The sequence below is a fragment of the Neofelis nebulosa genome, chromosome 17 (genome assembly GCF_028018385.1).
Source record: "Neofelis nebulosa isolate mNeoNeb1 chromosome 17, mNeoNeb1.pri, whole genome shotgun sequence".
NCBI classification, from domain to species: Eukaryota; Metazoa; Chordata; class Mammalia; order Carnivora; family Felidae; genus Neofelis; species Neofelis nebulosa.
In genome coordinates, this window is record NC_080798.1 from 8,252,182 (window position 1) to 8,279,291 (window position 27,110).

General features: G+C 51.5%; 2 protein-coding genes and 1 long non-coding RNA gene across 8 annotated transcripts in view; 2 read left to right on the forward strand and 1 right to left on the reverse strand.

Moving 5' to 3' along the window:
* Positions 1-3,062, forward strand: part of IZUMO2 (IZUMO family member 2) — a 32,729-nt gene extending 29,667 nt beyond the window's left edge. For all 3 annotated transcript variants that reach the window (XM_058708328.1, XM_058708326.1, XM_058708325.1), the window contains one exon: positions 195-3,062. In XM_058708328.1, coding sequence (XP_058564311.1) covers positions 195-2,089 — 1,895 coding nt within the window. In that variant the 3' untranslated portion in view covers positions 2,090-3,062. The remainder of the gene's footprint in view (positions 1-194) is intronic.
* A 253-nt stretch (positions 3,063-3,315) lies between these two features.
* LOC131499944 (uncharacterized) lies at positions 3,316-16,435 on the forward strand. 3 transcript variants are annotated; one of them, XR_009256114.1, is made up of 4 exons: positions 3,316-6,353; positions 9,683-9,862; positions 9,984-10,096; positions 15,588-15,685. It is a non-coding gene; the product is annotated as an uncharacterized LOC131499944 (long non-coding RNA). The 3 variants fall into 3 exon arrangements; XR_009256113.1 differs by lacking the exon at positions 3,316-6,353 and adding an exon at positions 6,883-7,304; XR_009256115.1 differs by lacking the exon at positions 3,316-6,353 and adding an exon at positions 16,337-16,435 and having other exon boundaries at positions 9,457-9,862; positions 15,588-15,715.
* ZNF473 (zinc finger protein 473) lies at positions 10,873-27,013 on the reverse strand. Of its 2 annotated transcripts, none has more exons than XM_058708303.1 (5): positions 26,630-27,013; positions 22,664-22,871; positions 19,182-19,291; positions 17,038-17,127; positions 10,873-15,759 (listed from the first exon to the last, which is right to left on the reverse strand). In XM_058708303.1, the coding sequence occupies exons 3-5, from the start codon at positions 19,279-19,281 to the stop codon at positions 13,304-13,306; spliced, it is 2,646 nt and encodes an 881-aa protein (XP_058564286.1). In that variant the 5' UTR covers positions 19,282-19,291; positions 22,664-22,871; positions 26,630-27,013; the 3' UTR covers positions 10,873-13,303. The 2 variants fall into 2 exon arrangements, with proteins under 2 accessions (XP_058564286.1, XP_058564287.1); XM_058708304.1 differs by having other exon boundaries at positions 19,182-19,308.
* Between the last annotated feature and the right edge of the window lie 97 nt (positions 27,014-27,110).

Sequence of the window (27,110 nt, forward strand, 5' to 3'; positions counted from 1 at the left end):
TCAGCACAGAGTCCGACGCGGGGCTCGAACTCACGGACCGTGAGATCATGACCTGAGGCAAAGTCAGATGTTTCACCACCCGAGCCACCCAGGCGTCCCTGAAACTCGTCTTCCAAAGTCTCCAGCGCCGGTGCCGTGTAATCAGCTTCCTGTGTCCCGACGTGGGCAATATTCACATTTTCTGTTTCTTTCAGACTTGGAGACGAGGTGTGCACCGACTCAGGAGACGCTTGTAAAAAAGAGCATTTCTGCAGAGGCCGCTTCCCCAGTGGGAAAGACGGGGGGCGGTTTAAGGGCCGCGCTGGGAGATGCCAGACTGGGGGGGTCCCGGGCGTGTGGCCTCCGGTCGGAGGACCGGGGGAGGCAGGAGAGGCATTTGAGGCATTTGTCGGCTACTCCCAAGGAAGCCGTCTGTGGGGAGAGAGGCCCTGGCGGTCACGAGCTGGGGCGAAGCCTCAGGCGGGCCTCCGCCCGCGTCCAGAAGCAAAGAGGGCCGGCCGGGGAGAGAGCCCGGCAGAGGGACGGGCCGCCGAAGAGCCCGAAACGCCAAAGGACGTTGGTAGAGAGGACGCCATTCGGCTGCGCGGAATGCGGGAAGGCCTTCGCTTACCACTCAGACTACATCCTGCACCAGAGAGTTCACACCGGAGAGAAACCCTACAAGTGTGGTGACTGCGGGAAGGCCTTCGGCAACAGCTCCTATTTCATCCAGCACCACGTCGTTCACACGGGAGAGAAGCCGTACGCGTGCGGCGAGTGCGGCAAGACCTTCACCCAGAGCTCCTCGCTTGCCGAGCACCAGAGGATCCACACGGGCGAGAGGCCCTACAGGTGCAAGGAGTGCGGGAAGGCCTTCACCCAGAGCTCCTCCCTCGTCAAACACCAGCGCTGCCACACGGGGGAGAAACCCTACAGGTGCAACCAGTGCGGGAAGTTCTACTCGCAGGTGTCCCACCTCACCCGCCACCAGAAAACCCACACGGGGGAGAGGCCCTACAGATGCGGTGAGTGTGGCAAGGCCTTCTGTCACACTTCCTCCTTGACCCAGCACCAGACCATCCACACCGGAGAGAAGCCCTACAAGTGTCACGAGTGCGGGAAAACCTTCAGCCACGGCTCGTCCCTGTCCCAGCATCAGCGCGTCCACACCGGCGAGAAGCCCTACGAGTGCCACGCGTGTGGCAAAGCCTTCGGCCACAGCTCCTCCCTGACTCAGCATCGGAGGATTCACACCGGCGAGAAGCCCTATGAGTGTCACGAGTGCGGGAAGGCGTACACGCAGATCTCGCACCTCATGAGGCACCAGAGCACTCACGTGGGAGAAAAACCCTACGTATGTGACGAGTGCGGGAAGGCTTTCAGTCACACCTCGTCCTTCACCCAGCACCAGACGATTCACACCGGGGAGAAGCCCTACAAATGTCACGACTGTGGGAAAACCTTCAGCCAGAACTCGTCGCTGACACGCCACCAGAGGATTCACACCGGGGAGAAGCCGTACGAGTGCCGGGCGTGCGGGAAGGCCTACACCCAGATTTCCCACCTCATCCAGCACCAGAGGATTCACACCGGGGAGAAGCCGTACGAGTGCGGGGAGTGCGGGAAAGCCTTCAGCCGCAGCACCCACCTTATCGAGCATCAGAAAATCCACACGGGCGAGAAGCCCTACAAGTGTGAAGAGTGTGGGAAAACATTCGGTCACCACTCATCCCTCACTCAGCACCAGAGGATTCACACTGGCGAGAAACCCTACGCCTGCAAGGAATGCGGCAAAGCCTTCAACCAGAGCATCCACCTCATTCAGCACCGGAGGATTCACACCGGGGAGAAGCCCTATGAGTGTAACAACTGCGGGAAAACCTATACCCAGATTTCACACCTGATGCAACACCAGAAGGTTCACACGGGTGGCGGTCGCCACGTGCGTAAGGCACGCGGGGAGGACTTCAGCTGGAGTCCACGCCTGACTGAACACCGGAGACTCCACGCCGTGCGCGACGCCTACGTCTGCGATGATTTGGAGAAAGCCTTGGCTTGGGGCACACAGCTTGCCGGTGGTCAGAGAGCGCCTGCTGGCCAGAAAGCCTGAGAAGGGAGCCGACTGGTGGTCCCGCTGCTGGGTTCGGTTCGGCCTTCATCATCGGGAACCTCCTCCCTCCCGGAGAGGGACCCTAACATCACGTATTGTGAGAGTCGGTTTCTCTGTTTCCTACAAAAAGATGACACAGGGTGTCACCAGCTGGGACAGCTTCTGATCGTTTTTGGCGCCCCCCCCCCCGTAAAATCTCAGCCTCTCTCCCGTTTCTCAGCCTTACAGTGTCCCCAAAGGGTGGTGTAAATGGAATGTAACTTCATCTGATAGCTTTTTTTTTTTAACGTTTATTTATTTTTGAGACAGAGAGAGGACAGAGTATGAACGGGGGAGGGTCAGAGAGAGGGAGACACAGAATCGGAAGCAGGCTCCGGGCTCTGAGCTGTCAGCACAGAGCCCCACGTGGGGCTCGAACTCATGAGATCACGACCTGAGCTGAAGTTGGACGCTTAACCAACTGAGCCCCCTAGGCGCCCCTTCATCTGATATCTTTAATAAGGTCTCTTTGAACTTTTCAAATTTACTGACCATTCATGAAATCGGAGCCTGAAAATTCAAGGAAAAAAAAAAAACACAGCTGGAAAGACAAACCCTTTCGAGTACAAGCTACGTAGCCAGCTGAACGTAAACACCAGATGATTTTAGTTTCCTTTGAAACTTTAAGCTACAAATTTCATGGCAAAATCCGCAGTTGGCTTAAATACTGAATACGTTTCACATATTTACAGCCATTTTTATTTTTCTTTGATGTTTATTTTTGAGAGAGAGAGAGTACCCGTGCGTGAGCAGGGGAGGGGCAGAGAGAGGAGACGCAGAATCCGAAGCAGGCTCCAGGCTCCGAGCTGTCAGCACACAGAGCCCGACGCGGGGCTCACACCCCCCTTGAACCGCGAGATCATGACCTGATCAAAAGCTGGACACCTGACCGACTGAGCCAGCCAGGCGCCCTCAAATGTCATTTAAAAATAAATGTTATGTAGGGGCGCCTGGGTGGCGCAGTCGGTTAAGCGTCCGACTTCAGCCAGGTCACGATCTCGCGGTCTGTGAGTTCGAGCCCCGCGTCAGGCTCTGGGCTGATGGCTCGGAGCCTGGAGCCTGTTTCCAATTCTGTGTGTCTCCCTCTCTCTCTGCCCCTTCCCCGTTCATGCTCTGTCTCTCTCTGTCCCAAAAATAAATAAAAAACGTTGAAAAAAAAAAAAATTAAAAAAAAAAAAAATAAATAAATGTTATGTCATTGTGATCAGAGTGTAGGAACAATGTTGGCTTCTCTGATTTGTCCTTATTATACCATGAACATTGTCCTTTGTAACCACAGACACCTCGTACTCATCATTATTGGGGCTGACGATATTTCATTGGTGGGTGTAAAATGATTTACAAATCCATTCCCCTGTGTAGGCTTTGTTCTAAGCCCCTGATTGACAGGTTGTTCACCACTTTTCCCAGTTATGAATGATGTTATAATGAGCACCTCCAAGATTATTTCTCTACGTCGCAGTCCCAGGATGGGAATAACAGGAGCAAGATTCCAATCATTTTCCTGATTCCTGGAACGTTTTGTCAGATTGCTTCCCAAGTGAGCTGGACCTTGTCTACCTGGCAAGCTGGGCACGGGGACCACATTTCCACTCATTTCCACTCCATTTTTTACCAGCACTGATCATCCATAATTTTTTCCTATGTCAAACATATCAAATGGCTAGTGTTTTCGGTAACTTAACTGTGTGCCAGGTTCCGTCCCAAGCCCTTGGTATGTCATGAGTCCTCATTCTTCCAACAGTCCCACCTGTTCGGGGCTGTAGCGTCCCATTTTGCGGGGGAGGACACTGAGGCACAGGGAGATGAAGTAGCCAGGGCCTCACAGCTATGAGCTCATGGAGTATGGATTCAAGCCCACGTAGTCGGGCTCAGAAGCGAGGCTGTGTCCTTCTATTGGGATTGAGCACATTGCATGTATACCATTTCCTTCTTAAAATGATGCTTATTACTATAAAAACCAATACATGCTTCCTACAGAAAATTTAGAAGATCCGGAAAGTCCAGAGGTCACCCAAAGTTCGGCGCTCCCCAGAGATAACTGTTAACTGTTTGGATACACTTCTGCTACTTTAAAAACTTTATAATATTATAAAATGCTTAAAATAAATCTGGGGTATACTGAATATGCCACTTAGCATACCTCTAATGTATTCAACTTTATATCACAGGCCCCTATCTTCAAATATCACGATTTACCCATGTCATCAAATAATCTTTAACAACCAGACATTTGGGGGATTTGCATAGCGTATGTTTATCCAGCCAGTGAATCAGCCAATCCCCTGTCGGACATTTTAGTTGTTTCCAGTTTTTGACTTTATTATAAACATCCCTTCTACTGAAGTCTTTGGCTGAGCACCTGACCAGTTTCCAAGTGAAATCCTGGCAGGGAGGTCATGGGGTCAAAGAATGTTTCAACGATCCCAGACACGTGTGCCAATGGCTTCCCAGAAGTTCTGTAGCAACTGGCATTCTGACTAGCGGCGGCCGGGACTGCGTCTGACCAATGTCATCCGTGGTAACTATTACCATGTTTAAAAGTCTTCCCATGTATTTCTAGGGGCGCCTGGGTGGCGCAGTCGGTTAAGTGTCCAACTTCAGCTCAGGTCATGATCTCATGGCTCATGGGTTCAAGCTCCACTTCGGGCTCTGTGCTGACAGCTCGGAGCCTGGGGCCTGCTTCGGATTCTGTGGTCTCCCCCTTCTCTCTCTCTGCCCCCCACCCCCACTTATGCTCTGTGTCTCTCTCAAAAATAAAAACATTAAAAAATGGGAAAAAAAATCTTCCCATGTATTTCTTTTAATGTATGACTCCTTTCATGATTGAGGAAATACTTGTTTATGGTGAATAATTCATAGAACACAAAAATGAAAGCTATGGCTCTCTATAAATCTTCATTCCAAAGATATATCCACATAAAGATAGCACACAGTGTGTCTGGTATAACACACACACACACACACACACACACGATATTATTTTTCTTAAAGATTTTTATGTTGTTTATGTAAACTCTACACCCAACGTGGGGCTGGAACCCACAACCCCGAGGTCAAGAGTCGCATGCTCTGTTGACTGAGCCAGCCAGGCACACCCACACATATGATTTTAGAAGTAACTTTTTTCACTTTTTCACTTGGTATAATGTGGGTATTTTCCCATGATAATGCAAAACATATACATACATATATACACACACACACGTATATATGTACATATATATGTGTATGTTTTCTCCTTTTTAACAATTGCATAATACTTCACACTAGGGTTTCTTGAATTTATGTAACCAATCCCTATTAATTGACATTGAGATTGTTTTTCTTTTTCATCATTGGAATTTACTGTTTGACACTTGTGCAAAATATCTCCATAAGATGAACGCCTAGAAAGAATCTTATGGGGCCATATGATATCCATGTTTAAAATTTTGATAATTACTGCTAAATAATCCTCCAAAAAAGGATGAACCAATTTACAGGACTCCTGGAAGTGTATACAAATGCCTACTTGTTCCCCCATTTTCTTCAAAAATTACGCACTGTTAGCCTTTTAAAAATATTTCTAATAAGTAAATATGTCCTCTCAATAGTGAGATTAATGGTCTTTTATGTGTTTGTCGACATTTAGCCTTTGAATTGCTTTTTTCTGTATTTTGCCCACTTTTAATTGGGCTGCTTTTTTATATTGATTTATAGGAACAAGTCTTTATGCATTGCACATATTCACCTTTTGGCATATACATTCGAAATATTTTCTCCTGATTTGTTGTTGCTCTTTCAATTTTGCTTGGGATGTATTTTGCTATACAGAATTCGAAAATCTTTAGGTATTCAAATCGATTTGTATTTTCTCTTATAGTTTTTGGCCTACTACCAGCCTACTTAAGAAAGGCCTTCCTCACCCCCAAGATTATGAAAAAGATTATCCTATATTTTATTCTCATACTTTTATGACTTTTTGACAATTAAATTTTTATTCCATCTGCATTTTAATTTTTAAATGTTTATTTGGTTTTGAAAGAGAGAGTGCACAAGCAGGGGAGGTGCAGCAGGGGGAGAGGCAGGGACAGAAGATCTGAAGTGGGTTCCGTGGGGACAACAGCCGAATGTGGGACTGGAACTCATGAACCATGAGATCATGACCAAAGCTGAAGCCGGACACTCAACCAACTGAGCCACCTAGGTGCCCCTCCATCTGCATTTTTGAACACGTCTTATGGTACGAATTTTCAGTTTCTAGAGGCCACCTGCATTCCCTGGCTGGTGGCCCCTTCCATGTTCAAAGCCAGCAGGGTAGCATCTTTAAGCCCCTCCTCATAATGTACTCCTCGATGTAGGTACCTTTCTTAGCATATTTAGCCCACTCCCTTCACAAAGACTCACTCTCACCCCTTAACTAACATACTAATGTAGAATACGTATAATTTTAGTATAAAAGAAGTTAATTTTGGGGTGCCTGGGTAGCTCAGTCATTTAAGCGTCCAACTTTGGCTCAGGTCATGATCTCACAGTTTGTGAGTTTGAGCCCCACGTTGGGCTCTGTGCTGACAGATCAGAGCCTGGAGCCTGCTTCGGATTCTGTGTCTCCCTCTCTCTCGGCCCCTCCCCTGCCTGTGCTCTGTCTCAAAAATAAAAAATAATACATAATTAAACGAAGCTAATTTAAAAAAAATTTTTTAATGTTTATTTATTCTTGAGACAGAGACAGAGCGTGCAGGGGAGGGGCAGATAGAGAGGGAGACACAGAATCTGAAACAGGCTCCAGGCTCTGAGCTGTCAGCACAGAGCCCAATGCGGGGCTCAAACCCATGAACTGTGAGATCACGACCTGAGCCGAAGTCCGACGCTTAACCTACTGAGCCATCCAGGCTCCCCATACGAAGCTAATTTTTATCTTGCCTTTGCCAGTCTTGTTGTCTGATCCAGCTTCCTTATTTTTTTTTAAAACCAGAATAGTTTAAGACTATATTACCAAGGACGCCTGGGTTTCAAGTACAGAAAACTCAAAATAGCTCAAACCATAGGGATAATATACTTACCCAAGTAGCCAAAAGGACCCAAAGCAAGGCATTCATCCTGTTTATCCTGGCACTTCTGGATGCCTTCAATGGCAAGTAAAAGAAAACCCCAACTCAGATTGTCATAAACACTGGAAAGAATAAATCTACAGGTAGGCAACCTTCAGCTTCTATACATACGTTAATACGGTAAAACCTTGGATTGCGAGTATACCTGGTCTGTGAGTGTTCCGCAAGGCCAGCAAACGTTTCTAATAAATTTTAACTTGATAAACGAGCGAGGTCTTGCAACGTGAGCTGTGCGATGCTGACTGTCACATGATCACAACTGAGCCGATGGTTCTTGAAAGTCGCTTTGCTATACAAGTGCTTTGTGTTACAAGTGCGTTTCCGGAATGAATTATGCCTGCAAACCAAGGTTTTACTGTATTTCTTTACAGTGCACTTGAGATTTATATGGTGTTTATTGCATATTTACGTTCTCAAATCATTTTATTTCCTGATCAGAGCTGCCCTTTTGTTTCCGTCTCAGCCCCTCGCCCGTTTACTTCATAGCACGTATCATAATTTCCTGTGACGGGTCTCCTGTGGACTGCTTGCTCCCTGACACCCTGAAGGCTGGGTCCGTGTGTCTTTCACCACTATGTCGCCAGCACCTAAAGCACTGCGTAGAACATAGTAGGTTCTCAGGCTCACCCGACTCCCAGTATGATCTCATCTCAATCCTTTGTTCGTTATTTCCAAATAAGGCCACGTTGTGCTTCCAGATGCGTGTGAGTTCTGGGCACCGTTTCGTCCACTATCGTCCCCAGCAGCTCTAGGTGGCTGCACCAGCAACTGCCTCGTGGGTTTTTTGGTTTTTTTTGTTTTTCTGAGAGAGGAAGGGGGAGGGGCAGAGGGAGAGAGAGAATCCCAAGCAGGCTGCACGCCCAGCACAGAGCCCAACACGGGGCTTGATCTCAAAACCATGAGACCACGACCCAAGTGGAAATCAAGAGTCAGACGCTTTTTAAAAAATGTTTTATTTATTGGGATGCCTGGGTGGCTAAGTCAGTTGAGCATCCGACTTCAGCTCAGGTCATGATCTTGCGGTTCATGAACTTGAGCCCCACGTTGGGCCTGCTGCTGTCAGCACAAAGCCTGCTTCGGATCCTCTGTCCCCCTCTCTCTGCCCCTTTCCCGCTCTCTCAAAAATAAGTTTAAAACCATTAAAAAAAATAAATGTTTTATTTACTTTGAGAGAGAAAGAGAATCCTAAGCAGGCTCCGCTCTGTCAGCGTAGAGCCCTATGTGGGGCTCGACCCCACGAACTGTGGGATCATGACGTGAGCTGAAATCAGAAGTCATACACTTAGAGGTGCCTGGTGGCTCAGTCGGTTAAGCGTCTGCCTTCAGACCAGGTCATGATCTTGCAGTTCATGGGTTCAAGCCCCGCGTCGGGCTCTGTGCTGACAGCTCGGAGCCTGGAGCCTGCTTCGGATTCTGTGTCTCCCTCTCTCTCTGCCCCTTGCCCGCTCACAGTCTGTCTCTCTCTCTCAAAAATAAACATTAAAAGAACCCTTTTTTAATTAAAAAAAAAAACAGTCATTGGCTTGACCCACTGAGCCACCCAGGCGCCCCTCAGCAAAGGTTCCGAGAGTCACTGTGCTTGGCCCAGCTGAGGTCATGCCCATCTCTGCATCAATCACAGTGGCGGAGGGAGGGAATGGCTGGCTGGCCAAACTAGGCCATATATCCTTTGCGTAGAACAGGGAGGGAATGCGGGGGGATGCCGAACTACACGTGTCGCCAAGAGAAGACAGGGCTGCCGGGGAGGTGAAGGGTGGATCTCAGAAAGGTGAGTGATAGACGTTCGCTGTAACCGGCGGCGCCAACAGCTTTTATCTTGTGCCCCGGTGTCCGTGAGGTGCACGGGGGATTGGTCACTCGGGCCACGGTGGCACAAGGTGGAGAGCCACTTCCTTCAGGAGTACTGCTCTTCCCAGCCTCCTGGGGAGTCCCCCCCGGCAGGGAGCACCACAAGATTTCTGCCGGGTGCTCAGATCTCGGTGATCAACCCAACCCAGCCTGGGATATTGTCAAAGGGCTTCGTGTTCTTTCCAAGGGAGCATCGGAAAGCCCCTCCCAGAGAGAGGTTTGTGCCCCGGCGCTGCTGCGGCGGTGGTGGTGGTGTGGGGGGGGTGGTGTTCCTCATACCCCTTCGGCCAGGGCACATCGGCTTTCATCTTTTTTAATGTTTATTTTTGAGAGAGAGAGAGAGTGAGAGAGAGAGAGAGAGAGAGAGAGAGAGAGAGAGAATGAGTGGGGGAGGGGCAGAGAGAGGGAGACACAGAATCCGAAGCAGGCTCCGGGCTCCGAGATGTCAGCACAGGGCCCGACGTGGGGCTCGAACCCACGAACCGTGAGATTGTGACCTGAGCCGAAGTCGGACGCTGAACCGACGGAGCCCCCCAGGCGCCCCCACCTTCATCTTTCTTTATACAGTGGGTTCCTAGGTCGTTTTCCTAGAGCAGGATCTCCTCAACGTTAGGTGTCCGCATGCCGCCACCGGCTTGGGTTCCGCAGAGTGGTCACCTTCTGCCCGCCTGAGACACCAGCTGCCTGCGCCAGGACCCTCCTCACCCACCTATTTCAATCAACACCCCTTAAGCCTTTCAAGCACGACTGCGAGTGGACAACCAGTATCACTTGCCATGAATGGAAGTTTGCCGTAAGTAAAATGCAGCAAAAACTTTGCATCGCCCCCCCGCCCCAGGGCAGAGCCCGAGTCCTGCTCTGCCTGAAGGGGGAGACGGGGAAATGCAAGGTGTTGAAGCTGCTTCCTCACTCAGGTGACCTGAAGGATGCACAGACTCAAAAAGGAAAGCCTGGCCTCTCTAGTGGATCGAGTTCCAGCCCCACCGCCTCCCCACCGCCACCGATCCACAGTGGACACGTAGCACGGGTGAGTGAAACCGGTTCAGCCACAGCATTAATCTGGTTCGTCCTGACACAATTATGCCGGCGATGGTTACCCACTGACAGGATGCCAGGCCTTAGTCACATCCGCGTTCCCCACCTCATTCAGTTGGACACCACTGTCCATTTTTTGTCATAAACGCGTGCCATGCATTTCCCTTTAAATCAGCTCACTTTTTTACTTAAGTAACTTTATTTTTTTAGTAACCCCTACACCTGACATGGGGCTCAAACTCACAACCCCGAGATCGAGTCGCATGCTCTTCCGACTGAGCCAGGCAGGCGCCCCAAGTCAATTTATTTCTCAAGAGGGCTTTCTACTACTGCCCTCGAGTGGGAAACTAGCATCTCTTGTCATTACAGAAAGGGCGGGGTGGGGAACTAAAATGAACACCAAGAGAGGAAAGTAAGATTAATTTCTAGCTCCAACGATCGCCTGAGCTCGAGGACTGCTGTGTTTTTGTAACTAGAGAGGAGAGAACGACAGGCTGTCCGTGCTTCCTCTTCAGTCAGGATCGTGCTAGAATGAAGTGTTGTCTGATGAGGTATCTGAGGACCGGCTGAAACTGTATGGTTCCCCGGTGGCCCCTGCCCCACCGACACTTTGGGAAAATGGACGTGACCATCCCTCCTCATGGGGCAGCTTTTACTAGGATAAGCCCTCCTCCCCCACAACACGGGCACCTGCCCCGAATGGGAGCCTCTGCACGCCCAGCATCTGGCCAGGTACGCGGCACCAGGCTGAAAAAAGCAACCAACGCATACAGACTCAAAACTTTAATCGGCGAACAAACACGTACACATAAAAGCCATCTCTACGCTGGCCCACAGCTACACAGGTCAGTAGTTACAGAGTCCGCCCGCCACGTTGCCAATTTTCCACAGGGCCTCTGACCTCCATCTTTGGTGTCAAAACTCTCGTTGAACACGTTTCCCGCCTCCGGCCTGCCCTGTGGTATAGAACGGGTCTCGCCCAGACTACACAGCGATCTGAGGGCAGGGACCAGGTGCAGGGAGTTCAGTGTTTCGGCCCTTTGAAAACCCATATGCTCCCTGCTGTGGTGTGGGCCCAGTGGCGAGCCTGTAGGTTCCCAGTTTCAACAACAAAACCAACCGGCAGAACTCAAAGTGCAAGGTTTTTTGTTTTTTTTTTGAAAGAGAGTGGGCACAAGTGAGCGAGGGGCAGAACGGGGGAGGGGAGATGCTGGGCTCACCCAAAGTGGGGCTCGAGCTCAGCAGAAGTGGGGTGTGGGCTTACCCGATATGAGACTCGAACTCACGAACCATGAGATCATGACCTGAGCCAAAGTCAGATGCTAAACTGACTGAACCACCCAGGCACCCCAGTTTCAAGGTTTAAAAGACTCAAGAACTCAGAGCACATACTCCTAAACTTTTTTAGCACCAAAACTATGAATGATATCAAAAGTGTCAGTGTCTTCGTAAAGTTCTCTTTGTGCTTCAGCAGACATGTGACGAGGTCACTCAGTGGGTGGGACACAAAAACCCAGAGCTGAGGAGGTGCCCTCAAGAGGGCACATGGTTCCATGTGGTGTCTTAGCTGTAGAACAGGCCCGGCCAAGGTTGACCCGTCGACTTGAGGGCTCCAGCAGGAAGGATGGGGCCCTCCCTGGGCTCTCCAGCAACCCTTCGCGGTCCCAGAACTTGCTGTGACAGGAGGGAATGTGGCATTTTAGGATGTCGCTTGTCAATGAACAGTACTTCTCTGTGGAAATGGGGCCATCCGCTTCCCTTTGATTCCAGAAGTTTCACAGCCAGACCAGGGCTTGCCCACCCTGGGTTGGTATTCCCCACCCCGGAGCCTGGCAGAGCACCTGGTGAGTGGTTGGCTCTTGGACAAACGGTGCATGAGGAACATTCCGCCAGTAGTTTCCACACACGGTTTTCACCATCGAGCACATCTTCTGGGAACCGCGTGGCAATAGCCAGTGCAGCTTTCCCAACTGAATCCCATGGTTTCTAGTACGAGGAATTCCCACCACACACTAGGTCTCATTCCACAGATCCAACTTTAAATGGGGGAAGAAAATTACAGGAAGAAGTGGCATGTGTTATGTGGGAGAACGTCCTTTTGAGTGAGACGTTCTGGAGGTTAGGAGTGGAAAGTTCTAGCTATTTGGTGTTAGTTGACATGCTCTTGTTGGCTTCTGTGGGTGAGTCAAGAAAATACTGCGACAGAGCAGAGGGAAGGAAAAGTTAGACCGAAAAAATTTTTTTAATGGTTATTTAGTTTTGAGAGAGACAGAGTGCAAGCAGGGGAGGGGCAGACAGAAAGCGAGACACAGAATCCGAAGCAGGCTCCAGGCTCTGAGCTGTCAGCACAGAGGCCGACACGAGGCTCAACCCATGACCTTGGGAGATCGTGACCTGCGCCAAAGTCGGACGCCCAACCGACTGAGCCACCTAGGCACCCCGTCTCCCTCCGCCCCCGCCCTCTTTTTTTTTTTTTTTTAAAAAGAAAAGAGCAAGGTGCTGGGTTTGGGGGACCAAATTTAACCAGAGGCATTTTGAAGAAAAACTTTAAAAATGAAAGCCGTGCATAGTATTAGTAAGGACATTAACTGCAGTAAATAGAGGACTGCTAACTCTTCCTTTTTTTTTCTTTTTTTTTAAATATATTTGTTGTATCTCATGAGTACTTGTAGCTCACACTTGGTGAGTACTTGCTATGTGCCGGGCACTCAGTTCTAAGTGCACCTTTATCTCCATGCATTTATCCTCATGACAGCCTTCTGAGGTAGGTAACCGTATCGTGCCAATCTTACAGGTGAGGACACTGAGGCCCCAGGAGTCCCATGGCTCTCCCCGCGGAGAGCACATGGCAGAACCGGGATTTAACCCAGCCGACTGGCTCAAGCCTACCGCTGAATTGCCATTCGACACAGCTTCTCCACTACTGTGTTTTCATGAGACTCACGGGTGCAAATCTTCTAATTGCTCCTTATTAATAAAGAGACGTGTTGATTTCGTGGCGGAGGAGCTTACGGTGCGGTGGTTTCAACCTTAGGGCCCAGACGAATGTGTTTAGAGGTCTGCGACCCTGTTGCTGCTGCCGGGACCTTGTGGTATTGCTACTTGTCACTGCTGAGTAACTCCTCGTTACCTTCAAGTATGAGCTTGCTGATGTCTGCTGAGACCTGCATCAGAGGGCTTTCTGACAATATTGACATTACTACGGTTTCTCTTGGGTGTGAACCCTCTGGTGCTGAGTGAGATGGGCGCTGAGGCCAAAGGCTTTCCCACAGACCTTGCAGGCATAAGGCTTCTCCCCAGTGTGAACTCTCTCATGCTGCATCAGATTTGCTTTCTGGGAAAAGGCTTTCCCACATTCAGCACACACGTAAGGCTTCTCCCCGGTGTGAATCCTCCGGTGAACAGAAAGGCACGAGCTCTGGCTGAAGGCTTTCCCGCATTCCTGACAAACATAAGGCTTTTCTCCAGTGTGAACTCGCTGGTGAACGGAAAGGCATGAGCTCTGGCTGAAAGCTTTCCCACATTTCTGACAAACATAAGGCTTTTCTCCAGTGTGAACTCTCCGGTGTTGAAGAAGTTGAGCACCCAGGCTGAAGGTTTTCTCACAGTCACTGCATTTGTGGGGTTTCTCACCTGTGTGGTCTCTCTGATGCTTAGAAAGGCACGAACTCAAATGGAATGATTTTCCGGATTCATCACACTCAAAGGACTTCTTTCCGGCAGGAGTTCTCTGATGCTGAGTAAGGCAGTTACCTTGGGCAAGGGCTCTGTCACACTTGCTATATTTACAGAGTTTCTCCTCCTCAGTGTGAGTTAACTGATGTTCTGAGAGGTGTGCACTTTGGCTGAAGGTCTTTCCACATTCATTACATGTAAAGGGGTGCTCACTCTTGTGGGTGGACTGATGTTTGGCGAGGGAAGTGCTGCGGATGAAGGCCTTCCCACAGTCCCCACATTCATACGGCCTCACTCGAGAGTGGATGTTCTGGTGGCGGAGGAGCTGTGTACTTTTGCTAAAGGCTTTTCCACACTGGTCACACTCAAAGGGTTTCACTCTGGTGTGAACCCTCTCGTGCTGAGTCAGGTATTTGCTGCAGCTGAAGGTTTTCTCGCATTTGTTACACTTAAAGTGCTTCTCGCCAACCCCTGGATGTTCTCTCCATTCTGAGTCCTGACTCAAGATACTCCCGCTCTCGCCAAGTGCTTGTTTTTCTCTGGTGTGGACACTCTGGTGGCATGCTAGGGTCGAGCTGCAGAAGAAGCGCTCGCCACACTCCTGACACTCGTGGAGGGTCTCCATAGCATGCATTTTCTGGTGTTGAACAAGGTATTCATTATGGCTGAAGGTTTTCTTGCATCTGGCACAGCAGTAGGACTTTCCTGTGGCGTGAACAGACTGGTGTCGAATCAGGTGGGAGGGCCGGCTGAAACTCTTGATGCACTGATGACACTTGTAGGGCCTGTAGCCGGTGTGAATCCTCTGATGTTCATTAAGGTGAGTGCTCCGGTAGAAGGATTTCCCACACTCATTGCATTTGTAAGGCTTCTCTCCACTGTGAACCCTCTGGTGGACCTTTAGGGTCGAGATATTCCTGAAGGGCCTCCCACACTGATCACACTCGTAAGGCTTTTCTCCGGTGTGAATGGACTGGTGTTCAGCGAGCAGCATGCTCTGCCCGAAGGCCTTCCCGCATTCCTGACGCTCAGAGGTAGTTTCCGTAGCATGGGTTTTTTGATGTTGGAGGAGGTATTTGCTGAAGTTGAAGGTCGCCTTGCATTTGGCACATTCATAGCGTTTCTGAGTGTGGGTCTTCTGATGCTGGGTGAGGTGAAAGGTTTGGCTGAAACCCTCGCCACGCTCGTTACCTTTGTAGGACTCATCACCTGTATAGGGTTTCTGGTGCTCAGCAGGCTGTAAGCTGAGACCTGACGGAGGGTCGCTGTCTTGATCCTCATGTGGTTCTTCTCCAGTGTGAATTTGCTGATGCCACAGAAGGTGTGTGCTCTGAGTGCAGGTTTTCCCGCCCTCGTTACGCGCACAGGATCTGTGGTCTGTGTGAGTTGTCAGGGGCACAAAGAGGCAAGACCTCTGGCTGCAACCTTCCTCGTACTCTTCGTGCACGGCGGGTTTCTCTCTAGTATGAACAATCCAGTGCTGGATGAGATGGTAACTCTGACTGAAGCTCTCCCCGCATTCACTACATTTATACAGTTTCTCGCCTCCCTGGACAGGATCCTGCGGGCTCTGGTCTAAGTCACAGCCAAAGTCTTTCCCACGTTCCTGAGACTTAGCTGGGCTCTTTTCAGGAAGATCACGCATCACAGAATCCTCCCTCACGGAAAGGCGGGGCTCAGGACCGAGGTCTCTCTGGAGTTCGCGACTCCTGCATTCTGTGGGACTTCCCTTGTTGGTAACAACGTCAGACTTCAGAAGGCTTTCTGGATCTCCTAGCAAACTATCTAACCAACTCTCACCTACATAGGCTTTCCCCAGACTGGAGTTCCCGAGGCCATCCTTGGACAAAGTCTCCATGATCTCCTGGGAGAGTCCTTCCTCCAAGAAGTCTTGTGCCAGAGGGCAGTTCTTGACTTCGGCCATGTCCGAGAGAGGGTAAGTGCAGGTGTCTCCCGTTCCCCGTGGCGAGACATGAGGAGCTGCAGGGTGAGAACACAGACAAGAGGGAGAACGGGTGATGGCTCCTCAGGAAGCCTGTCCCTCGAGGGGATGATGAAGGAGAAGGGGCCAAAGCGGTGACCCGGCTGGAACTGGCAGCACAGGAAACAGAGAGCCCGTTTCCAAGATGGTTAAGTGGGGGCTGGGCAGCCGCAGGGGCTCCACAGGGAAGGGGAGCCTCTTAGCAGATGCCGTTGCCCCATCAGCCACGGCCCACTTCTTGGAGAAGGGCGCTGTTCAACGGGGAAGGACGTACAAATGCTGTAACTGCTGGAGGACAGATTCGGTTGGTAAAGGCGTGGCTACGCGGTTGTGGAAAGAGCACGTATTTCTTTTTTTAGTATCTACTGATTTATTTTGAGAGAGAGAAAGCGTGAGTGAGCAGGGGAGCGACAGAGAGAGAGAGAGGGAGAGAGAGAATCCCAAGCAGGCTCCACGCTGTCAGCACTGAGCCCAGTGTGGGGCTCGAACTCACAAACCGTGAGATCATGACCCGAGCCGAAACCCAGAGTTGACGCTTAACCGACTGAGCCACCCGGGCGCTCCCATATGTTGTAGAGGTGGCAGGGGTCCGTGCTGGTCACCTGCGCGCAAACACTGGTGTGCTCGTCGGGAGGCCACGGAGGGTCCACGTTCGTGAGCTCACGAGAGGTGAGCCAAGAACGGAGCTGCATCCTGACTGGGTGGCGGAGGCCCGGACTGAGCCACGCAGCCACCACGCCGTGGTCTCTGACTCAGGGGCCCTTCTCATGTTAATGACCTGACCGCGAGGAAAGTGTCCCGCGCCCCAGGGAAGGCCCCTGCCTCTGCCTTTTCCCGCCGGGGACACGTCAACCAGCGTGACACCCTCGCTGCCTAACCTGTTCCCTCTAGAGGAACCGTGGCCTAGGAGAGAACGGAACAAACGCTCTTGGCTGCATTAAGGCCTGGGCTTGAGTTATTAGCAGATGTGGCCATCTGCCGTGCCCTCCGGGACAGACTTGTACAAACACAGGGTGAAACAGACCGGGGATGTGTGGTGCTCAAAGGGCACAGGACATGAAGGTGGAGAGACTGACTCAGGGCACCAGGACAGCCACGTGCCGAACACTGAGGTAGACAAGACGAGGGCCCCCACCCTGCCGGGACGAGGGGACAGAAGCCAGCACGTGGCAGAGGGGCAAGATGTCTAGGCAGACGTTTGGGGTCCGGATGGGAGTTCCAAAGACGGAGGGCAGACAAAGGGCGCTGTCCCACCGGCCCCCGCCCCGCCCACTCACCAAGGCCCTCTGATTCTGGGCTTTCTCTGACCACGGCCTCCAGCTCTTCGCCACCATCCGGACAGGAGGTCAGTTTGGGTTTGCAGGGGTCTGCAGGGAGAGAAGAGCGCTGTCATCAACCAGGACACGGCAGGCCAGCCGACTGCTTAGCGGGAACCTTCTGGCTGTCCTGACCATCAGTGCTTTGTCCAGTGTACAGCTCGCGAGAGCCAAATGTCGCTCTGGGCGACTCCGGGGACACCTGCCCCGTAGGGTTCCCAGTCCGGTGGAGGAGACAGACCCAGGCAGTCACAGTCCAGGGTGATCAGAGCTGTGAAAGCCAGAGCCGGGGATACAAAGGACTTGCAACAGCTCTTGAGGGATGAGCAGCCTGCCAGGTGGAGAGGCACGCACCCTCTCATCCACCCACGGAGCCCACATCGCCCAAGGTCTCTGTGGAATATGCTGGGTTCCCAGAGCCCAGGCGGCCCTGTGCCCTGCCCTTGGCAAACTACTCGAGGAAGGAAGCAGAATCCTAATCCCAGGGGAACTGTGCTACCGTGGAGGAAAAGCGCCTTCTTGGCTTGAAAATGGAAGGGCCACGAGCCAAGCAATGCAGGCGCCTCTAGAAGCCAGAAAAGGGCAAAGGCACAAGACTCTTCCCCGGAGCTTCCAGAGGGAACAAGCCCTGCCAACAGCCTGACCGCAGCCGGGTCAGACCCGTTTCAGACTTCTGACCTCCACAACCGTCGGAGAATAAACGCGGTGTTTTAAGCTGCTGTTCGTGGCATTTCTAAGAGCAGCCGTAGGAAGCTAATACGCTGCCTGGACATACACACAAGCGTGTGCGGGGGGTCAAGGGAGACGTGCCTATACTGTGGGATGCAGTTTAGAAATGGAAAAGACGCTGAGGTCTGAGCCGCCCCGAAGCTGCTTCTGCCGCACATGCTCAGTAGAGTTTAGAGAAAATCTGCGAGGCTGGCCCTCAGCTGGTGTCTGGGAACCTGGATCTCGGGAGGGTTCCAGCATTCCCGAACAGAGGGGCCCCCTGTGCCTCTGAACACCTGCTTTCCGGCTGGGAGTCCAGAATTTTGGTACTTTCCAGGCAGAGGGTGCCTGTGTGACCAGCTCCCAATAAAAACTGTGGGTGCTGAGTCTCCAGTGAGCATCTCCAGTAGACACTTCACACCCTTTGTCCCTCATTACGATCGTGTGGGACTCTACACAGGGAGAGGGCTCTGGAAGCCGGCTCTGGTTTCCCCTCTGCCGCCCGTGCCGTGTCCTTTCTCTGTAACATGTCACGGCCGTGAGTACGACCACACGCTGAGTCCTTCAAGTCCCCTCCTCGTAAGTCACTGAACACAGGGTACTTCCGGGAACCCCCGCATAGCTGGGAAGGTGACTTCTCTTTGGACCTCATTTTCAAAAGGACCAGCAAAACAGGGAGTCGGACTTGTGGGGTGACGGCAGGACTGAAGGCCAGTTCTAAGCGCTGACCCAGCATGAGACCCGGCCCCTGAGCCGGTGACTCCTGCTACTCGTTCGTTTACTGAGCCACCGTTCAGCGAGTCCCCGCCCTCAGGAAGTGCCCGTCCCAGCAGAGGGAGACAGAGCATAAAATGGGCAGTTCGAAGGCGCAGGAGTGGTGGGCCGGTGGGGCAGGGGACAGAGGACTCGCTGACAGGTCGCAGTAGAAGTCTTAAAAAAGGAAAGCCCAGAGGCAGGGAGGGGACGAGACAGGAAGGCGAACGCAAAGACCCCGAGCGTCAGCCCCACAAGGACGAAGAGGAAACCGCTAAGGAGGCCAGAGCGGCAGGCGGGTGGCTGATGGGGTTTCTCAGCCTCGGCACTAGTGACACTTGGGGTCGGATAATCCTCGGCTGTAGGGGCTGCCCTTGCATTCCCGGACATGTGGCGGTGACCCTGGGCTCCACCCATGAGATGCCAGGTGCACGCCCCCTGCTCCTAAGTGCGGACCAATCAAAAAGGTCACCAGGCACTGCCAGTGCCCCTGGGGGGGGGGGGGGCAGAATTGGCCAGCTGAGCACTGCTGGGCTACACCATGCCAGCTCTGAGGCGTTCAGGAGCCGAGAATTTATCCTGTGGGTGACAATAGCCAAAAGCAGGGCAGGGACCGGGCCACCGGGGCCGGAGTGGACACTCACTCAGCAGGAAAAGGTTCTGGTAGTTGTCCAGCGCCGTGTCCCAGAACAGGTCCCCCTGGTCCAGCCCCAGCTGTTCCCAGTCCTCCAAGATGAAGTCCATGGCTACATCCCTGCGGGTCACAAATTCCTGAAATGTAATACACTGTCAGTGACCGTGGGACTGGGGTCAGCGATGGACCCGACAGCTCACTTGAGGCGCCCTGCCCTCCATGTACTAGGTCTTTGACAAAAATCATCTCGTGGGAGCCCTGAGACATAGGACACCGGGCATCCCCATATTTTGTGGGCAAGATATGGAGTTTCAGAGAGGGGACGTGCGTTCCCCTTAGGGTCACACAGGCAGGACTTAAATGCACGTCGGCCTGTTCCTAAAATCTACTTACTTTGGCTTTTGCTTTTTAGCGTTCATTCAAGATTTTAAGTTTTTACTATGGAAATTTTCAAACACACACAGCAGAGATCTGCACGTAACAGAAACCCGCCGTGGGTTTCTATGTTTGTGCTTGATTTTTACAGTACAAATATTCCTAAAAAAGTAAGCAAACTGATTAAGCATATTCTAACCAGGATCCTCCTCTGGCCACTACGTGCAAAAACATAAAAGGTGGAAAGGCAGAGGCAGAGAGACGAGGAAAAAGGTGAATTCCATGATTCAGGCGAGAAAGGAGAACAGGGATGGAAGGGGTGTGAAAAGGTGAGATGTGGCCATTTTTTTTTAAACGTTTATTTATTTTTGACAGAGGGAGAGAAAGAGAGAGAGCGCGTGCGCACAAGTAGGGGAGGGGCAGAGAGAGAGGGAGACACAGAATCCCAAGCAGGCTCCAGGCTCTGAGCTGTCAGCATAGAGCCTGATGTGAGGCTCGAACTCCCAGACCGCGAGATCATGACCTGAGCCAAAGCTGGACGCTCAACCGACTGAGCCACCCAGGTGCCCCCAGATGTGGACATTTTGACACTGCTGGGGACAACATCTCCCAAGAGAGCAAATGTAGCGAAAGACAGAGAGGAGCCCAGACGTCTGTAAGTTTTAGCCTGAGCACTGGAAGGACACAGCTGCCGCTGCCTGAGACAGGGGAGAAGCAGGTTTGGGGCACAGTGTGAGTCTGGTTTGGTACAGGTTAAGTTCGAGATACCCTTTTAAACCTTAGACATCATGGTTCCCCAAAGACATCCACATTCGAATCCCCAGAACCTGTGAATGTCACCTTGTATGGCAAAAGGGACTTCCCAGGTGTGACAAGTTAAGGATCCTCAGATGGGGAGGTTACCCTGGATGATCACGGTGGCCCCTGATTGTCACAATCATGACAATCTCATATCTTTATTTTTTTGACAACCTTATATCTTTATAAGAGGCAGAAGGGGGGTCCCTGGGTGGCTCAGTCGGCCATCCGACTTCGGCTCAGGTCATGATCTCACGGTACATGGGTTGGAGCCCCAAATTGGGCTCTGTGCTGACAGCTCAGGACCTGGAGCCTGCTTCGGATTCTGTGTCTCCCTCTCTCTCTCTGCCCCTACCCTGCTTGTGCACTGTGTCAAAAATAAATATTTAGGGGGCGCCTGGGTGGCTCAGTCGGTTGAGCGGCCGACCTCGGCTCAGGTCACGATCTCGCGGTCCGTGAGTTCGAGCCCCGCGTCGGGCTCTGTGCTGACGGCTCGGAGCCTGGAGCCTGTTTCAGATTCTGTCTCCCTCTCTCTGCCCCTCTCCCATTCATGCTCTGTCTCTCTCTGTCTCAAAAATAAATAAACGTTAAAAATAAATAAATAAAATAAATAAATATTTAGAAAAAAAATGAGACAGAGGAGTCGAAGGTAGGAGAAGGTGATGTGATGACAGAAGCAGAGGTCAGAGCGATGTGGCCACAAGTCAGGGAACACAGGCATCTCTAGAAGCTGAAGAGGCAAGGAAGGGGTTCTCCTCTGCAGCCTCCAAAAGGAAGGAGCCCAGATGACACCTTGGCTTCATACTTCCAGCCTCCAGAGCCAAGATAATAAATTTCTATCATTCAAGGCACTTTGTTACAACAGCCCTAGCAAACAAATACGGTGTTACCCCGCCAATAATGTGTGAGCTCATGACAGCAGGGACCACATCAGTTGGTTCCCTAGCGGGTAGACCCAGCACCCAGAACAAAGCCTTCACGTAGGAGGCATGTGGGGACATGGTGATCCTGGCAGCTGTTTTGGGACAAGGGAAGGAGTTCATCAAGGATGGAACCAATAGGAGGTGGGGCTGAGAGATGGGGACAATACACTGGGTCTCGATCACACTGAGTGGGCTGGCAGATCAAGCCGGCTCTGGCCTTTCTGGTTATGTGTTCTATATAATCCACTGACTGTTTAAATTGGTTTGAGCCAAGTGTTCCGTTCCTTGTGGCTGAAACTGTTGCTGTCTATACCTGGTCAGAAGGGATCAGCCAAAGAGGCTTTGTCAGCAGGAGTCCGATCAGAGAGCCCCAAGAAGCTTCCTTCCCTGAACTCCTCGATTTTGCTGGAAATAGTGGTGGGGGTGTAGGAGGACCCTGGACTTGATCCGTGGGGCACTGGGGAGCCACAGAGAGTTTTATACAGGACAGTGACAAGGCCAGAGCATGTATTCGTTCAACAGTCATTTTTCCTGTGTGCCAGACCCCTCTGAGGATGCTGGAGGCAGAGAGGTGTCAAACCCATTCCCTGGCCTACAGGGGACACCCAGGGATGCTGACAGTGAGCATAAGGAGACAGGGCTGTGACAGAGGGCAGTATCCAGGGCTGTGTGGCCAGGGACGGGCATGAGGACATTGCCTTGGAATCAGGAAAAGCTTCCTGGTTGGGGCAGATATTCAAGTTGGGTCATTAAGGATAAGCAGGTATCGGTGGTAGAGGAAGGTTTTCATTCATCATTCTTCAAGAAACACCTCAAGGACCGCTGTGTACTGGGCCCACGCTGGTCCCTGGGGGCCCAGAGGCGAGGCCCAATCAGCACCTGTCTCCAAGGAGCACCTCGTCTGGTGGGGCTGATAGATGGGGGCAGGGGACAACCACAGCCAGGTGATTTGTGCTATGATGAGGCCGGAGCAGGGAAGAGCTCACTGCCCACGCAAGGTGGGGGCTGGGCTGGGTCTTGAAGGCTGCGTAAGACTTACCGGCCGGAGATGGCGGGTAGGGTATTCTAGCAGAGGGAGGAGCCCGAGCAAAGGCTGGGAATCCGGCAACCACAGTGTAACAGTTTACCACCAGGCCAGGAAGGGAGTTTGGGTTATGGAGGGAACCGGAGGAGACGCTGAGGAAGGCGGCAGGACTCAGGTCGTGCAGGACTGGGCTGGGAAACCTGGGTTTGATCTTCTAAGCAGAAAGGATGCCTGGAAGGGTGCTGAGCAGGAGAGCGACAGCGTAACAAGAGGATCACCTGGGGGTCACCGTGGGTCAGTGAGCCCAGAATAAAGGCCGGCCGGCCATGCAGCCTCAGGGCATGGGGCCTGGACAAGGGGCCCTCCACTCACCTTGGTGGTAGCCGACTGGGACTCGGTGGCCGGAGTTCTCACTTAAGATCCCTCTCCGTCCCCTCCATGTTCCTGGCTGGCAGAGCCGCAGGAGACACAAGGGAGCCGGGAGAAAGTCTCCCTTCCTTCTAGGGCTGGCTCCCTGGCCATGACGGATGAGCCCCCAGAACGTCCGGAAGTAGGAGGATGAGTCAGGATGGGAGTCTCCCTGCGGGGATCACAACAACATTTCTGTATCGGCCGAAACTACTCCACGCCCCTCATTTCCACTGTGCTTCGGGGCCACAGTGGAACTTCAAGTTCCACAGGCAACTTCATGACCCTTCTTGGCACTTATTGCAGTCAGTAAATCCACGTTTGGGAGAGGTGGCAATTAAGGTCAGTCACCTGGGTGGGACCTTCAGTCTTGCTCGCGACCGTGTCTCAGCATGACACGACCCCTGACGTACAGTAGGCGCTTTTGGAACGTTTGTTGAAAGAACACAATCTCTCTCCAACTGAACCCCTGGGATGAGGATTCTGGGTTCTTTTTCTTTTTCTTCTGTTTTTAACGTTTATTTATTTTCGAGAGAGAAAAAGGCAAAGAGAAGGAGACACAGAATCCGAAGCAGGCTCCAGGCTCCAAGCTGTCAGCAGAGGCCAACGTGGGGCTCGAACTCATGAACCGCGAGATCATGACCTGAGCCGAAGTCAGACGACCGGCCGACTGAGCCACCCCAGGCGCCCCAGGATTCTGGGATTTCTGATTACTGGCTCTAGAATTTGAGTCCAGGTGAGCTGGCCTCCAAAAATTTTACTATTTTTTCAACAGTAGCAAGATTTCTCCAACTTTTTTTTTTTTTTTAACCATGACCCACAGTAACAAAGACATATACCATGACTGTCCATTCACACACATAACGAAAACAAAACTTCACGAAATAATACTGAATCTTACAAAGTGGAATGTGCTAGGATCTTTTCTATTCTAGTCTCTTTCACTGTACTTCATTTAAAAAAAAAAAAAAAATTATGACCGGGACACCTGGGTGGCTCACTCGGTTAAGCGTCTGACTCTTGGCTTACGGCTCAGGTCATGATTTCACAGTTTGTGAGATCGAGTCCTGCATTGGGCTCTGTGCTGACAACTTGGATCTGCTTGGGATTCTCGATCTCCCTCCCTCCCTCCCTGCCACTCCTCTTTTCATGACCATAATATACAAAACACTGTACCATGGGGCCTTTTTTTTTAATATTTATTTTGAGAGAGAGAGAGCATGCGTGCATCAGAGTGGGGAGGGGCAAAGCGGGCTCTGAGTTGTCAGCACAGAGCCTGACGTAGGGCTCCAAAGACCTGAGCTGAAGTCGGACATTCAACCAACCGAGCCACCCAGGTGCCCTGTACCATAGGGCTTCTTACACGTTGGTAGCTACTGTGAATTTCCTAAGTGGCACATTATCTACAGAGTGACGAAAACACTCCGTATCACAAAGCAGCAGGATGATTTAACATCAGGTCCACAATTGTTAAGCTTCTAGGGACAGATGCGCTTTGAAATTCATAAATTTTCTGATTTTTATTAAAAAAATTTTTAATGTTTATTCATTTCTGAGAGAGAGGGGGAGACAGAGAGAGAGAGAGCGCGCACGCGCGCACGCATGGGGGAGGGGCAGAGAGAGCTGGAGACACAGAATCCAAAGCAGGCTCCAGGCTCTGAGCTGTCAGCTGCCCGATACAGGGCTCCAACTCACAAAACATGAGATCATGACCTGAGCCGAAGTTGGACACTAAACCGACTGGGCCACCCAGGCACCCCAAGAAATTCTCTGATTTTTAAAAAGGTGATATATATATATATTCATATATACACATACACACACACACAAACATATTTCATTAAAATCACAGTGCAGTGTGCCTGGGTGGCTCAGTTAAGCGGCAGACTTCAGCTCAGGTCATGATCTCACAGTCCGTGAGTTCGAGCCCCGCGTCGGGCTCTGTGCTGACAGCTCAGAGCCTGGAGCCTGTTTCAGATTCTGTGTCTCCCTCTCTCTGCCCCTCCCCTGCTCATGCTCTGTCTCTCTCTGTCTCAAAAATAAATAAAGATTAAAAAAAACGTAATTAAAAAAAATAATAAAATAAAATCACAGTGCAGTGTGGGCCAGGCAGCATTTTGTACTTGAACACCTCAATATTTTTAGAGTGAAGGGTATAGATATTCTCTCTAGGTAGGATAATGAAAGGTTATAAATCCCAGTAGTTACGGTCAGGTCTGGACACCAAACTTCTGGAAAAAGTGATCTTCCGGGCTTTCCAGATTTTGATTGCAGGTAAGGTGATGTGGCAGACGTGTTAAGTGCTAACATTTATTCAACAGTGACTTTCCTCACATGACAGAGGTTAAGTCTCGCCTTGAGGGTGTAATTTGGTCCACAGATGTGGTTTTTTGCCCACAGTGCTGGCAGATAGCAGGTTTTGAGAGAAAATTATTTTAAGTAGTCTCAACCTTGAAAACTGGGAAATTGAGCATGGGGCCTGCTTAAGACTCTCTCCCCCTCTCCCCCCTACTCTCTCTAAAATAAATAAAAATGATGGGGCGCCTGGGTGGCTCAGTCGGTTAAGCGTCCGACTTCGGCTCAGGTCACGATCTCGCGGTCCGTGAGTTCGAGCCCCGCATCGGGCTCTGGGCTGACGGCTCAGGGCCTGGAGCCTGCTTCCGATTCTGTGTCTCCCTCTCTCTCTCTGCCCCTCCCCCGTTCATGCTCTGTCTTTCTCTGTCTCAAAAATAAATTAAAAAATAAATAAAATAAAATAAAATAAATAAAAATGAAAAAAAAATTGATTTCCAGTTTCTGCCAAATTCTAGGATTTGACTCACCAAGTCTAACAAAGCTGTTAGCTGGGGCCTAAAGTTACCCCCCTTAAGTGGGGCAAGTGCTCCCTGATGCCCCACAGCTCTCCGCACCCCCCCCCCGCCCCCAGGCGGTTCTCTCCTTTACCTAATCTGCCTCACCCTCATAGACATCTGAGTTTCAGACCTCTGTCTACAGTTTCCAAATCACGTTCTGCCCATATCTCATACACTCTGAGCCCTGGGACAGAACAAACTGGAGCCCTAAAGTGAGGCTCAAGGTCACCCAGCCTCTCAGAATGAACCTGAGCCAAACAATTACAGGACTGGCAAATCCAGCGCTCTAGAATTGAGAACTCTTGCTGCTTCTTAGTGTGGGACCAGAGCAGATCATTCACCCTTGGTTTCCACGTGTACGAAATGGGACAAGTAAAACAGACCCACAGCCCCGCAGCTGTAATTCTAAAAACCAAAACAGCTCTTAAAAGCAGAACCTTATTCATTCGTAAATCGGCGGCAAAACTGAACCCAAACTGCCACAGGCTGTATATAGTGTGAATATTCACGCCTTCCCCGGCAGACTGCCCCAGATCCCTCTGAGGCGTTGCCTAACTATAAAATAGGCACCCTATTAATTTTCCAAACTCTGATAAACTGTGATTCCCGAAGTGCTCCCGGTGCCAAGGGAGCCGGTAAAACCGAGGAGCCGCGCTTGGCGCTGCTGCGGAGATCACAGGAGGAAATCCGAGTACAGCGCGGCGCCTGGCGCCCAGCAAGTGCCCAAATGTGAAATGCTTCGCCCTCCTCAAGAACTCCCATTCATTCATCCCTCCAGATCTGCCCGATCAACTTCGGGCAACCGAACCCCTCCTTCGGCTTCCATCTCCTCACTCAAAAGTAAACGTAACCTCTCCTCTCAGGGCTGCCGGTGAGGACTGGAAACCATTTCAGCGACAGCCCGGCCCAGAACACGCTCCGAACAGAGAGCGGTCAAGACCCCACCTGGACACCCACCGCCCCCAGAAGGCGCGCCCTTTGCCGAAGTCACCCCGTGGGCATTCCGTCCCCCCTCAGGAAGAACCGAGCCCCCAAGCCTTGGGAGTACTCAGTGACCCCACCTGCGGCGTCGCCTCACCTCTCAAGACTGCCGTCCGTCGCGTTAACAGAAGCGACTCCCGCCCCGAGGAAGACGCAGACCCAACTCCTCCCACTCGCGCTTTGTAACAACTTCCGGCGCCGCGAGAACTTCCTCGAGCTCCTCCACCCAGGAGCCTCCGCGCCAACGGGACTCGGTTTCCCAGAAGGCTGTGCTGACGCCTATCTCCGCTTATCTGTGTTTCTTTCCCCGCCCTCTTCTCTGGCCGCTGAGCACTGGAGGAAAGAGAATAGAAACAAAATCGGGGCCAGGTAGCATGTGGGAATTGCAGTCCAGTTTTTACCCAGTTAAAGGACAAACTAAGCAGCGTACTCTGGCCTGAAGGAGACGGCGGGTTGCCATGGAAACGCGTTGAGGCGGAAATTCCTGAAAAGACTCTTGGAAGCAAGGGGCGGAGTTTGAGGCGGGAAAATTACAAGGCCTCTCTCTGATAGGCGGAGAGATGCTTCGTAGTTCACTC

Coding starts and splice junctions, on each gene's coding strand:
- ZNF473 (XM_058708303.1), bottom strand. CDS start 19,281: ATGGACTTCATCTTGGAGGACTGGGAACAGCTGGGGCTGGACCAGGGG. Junction 17,128..19,181: donor CCAGAACCTTTTCCTGCTGA/GTGAGTGTCCAC, acceptor CTCTCCCTGCAG/ACCCCTGCAAACCCAAACTG. Junction 15,760..17,037: donor CCCAGAATCAGAGGGCCTTG/GTGAGTGGGCGG, acceptor CTCACCCTGCAG/CTCCTCATGTCTCGCCACGG.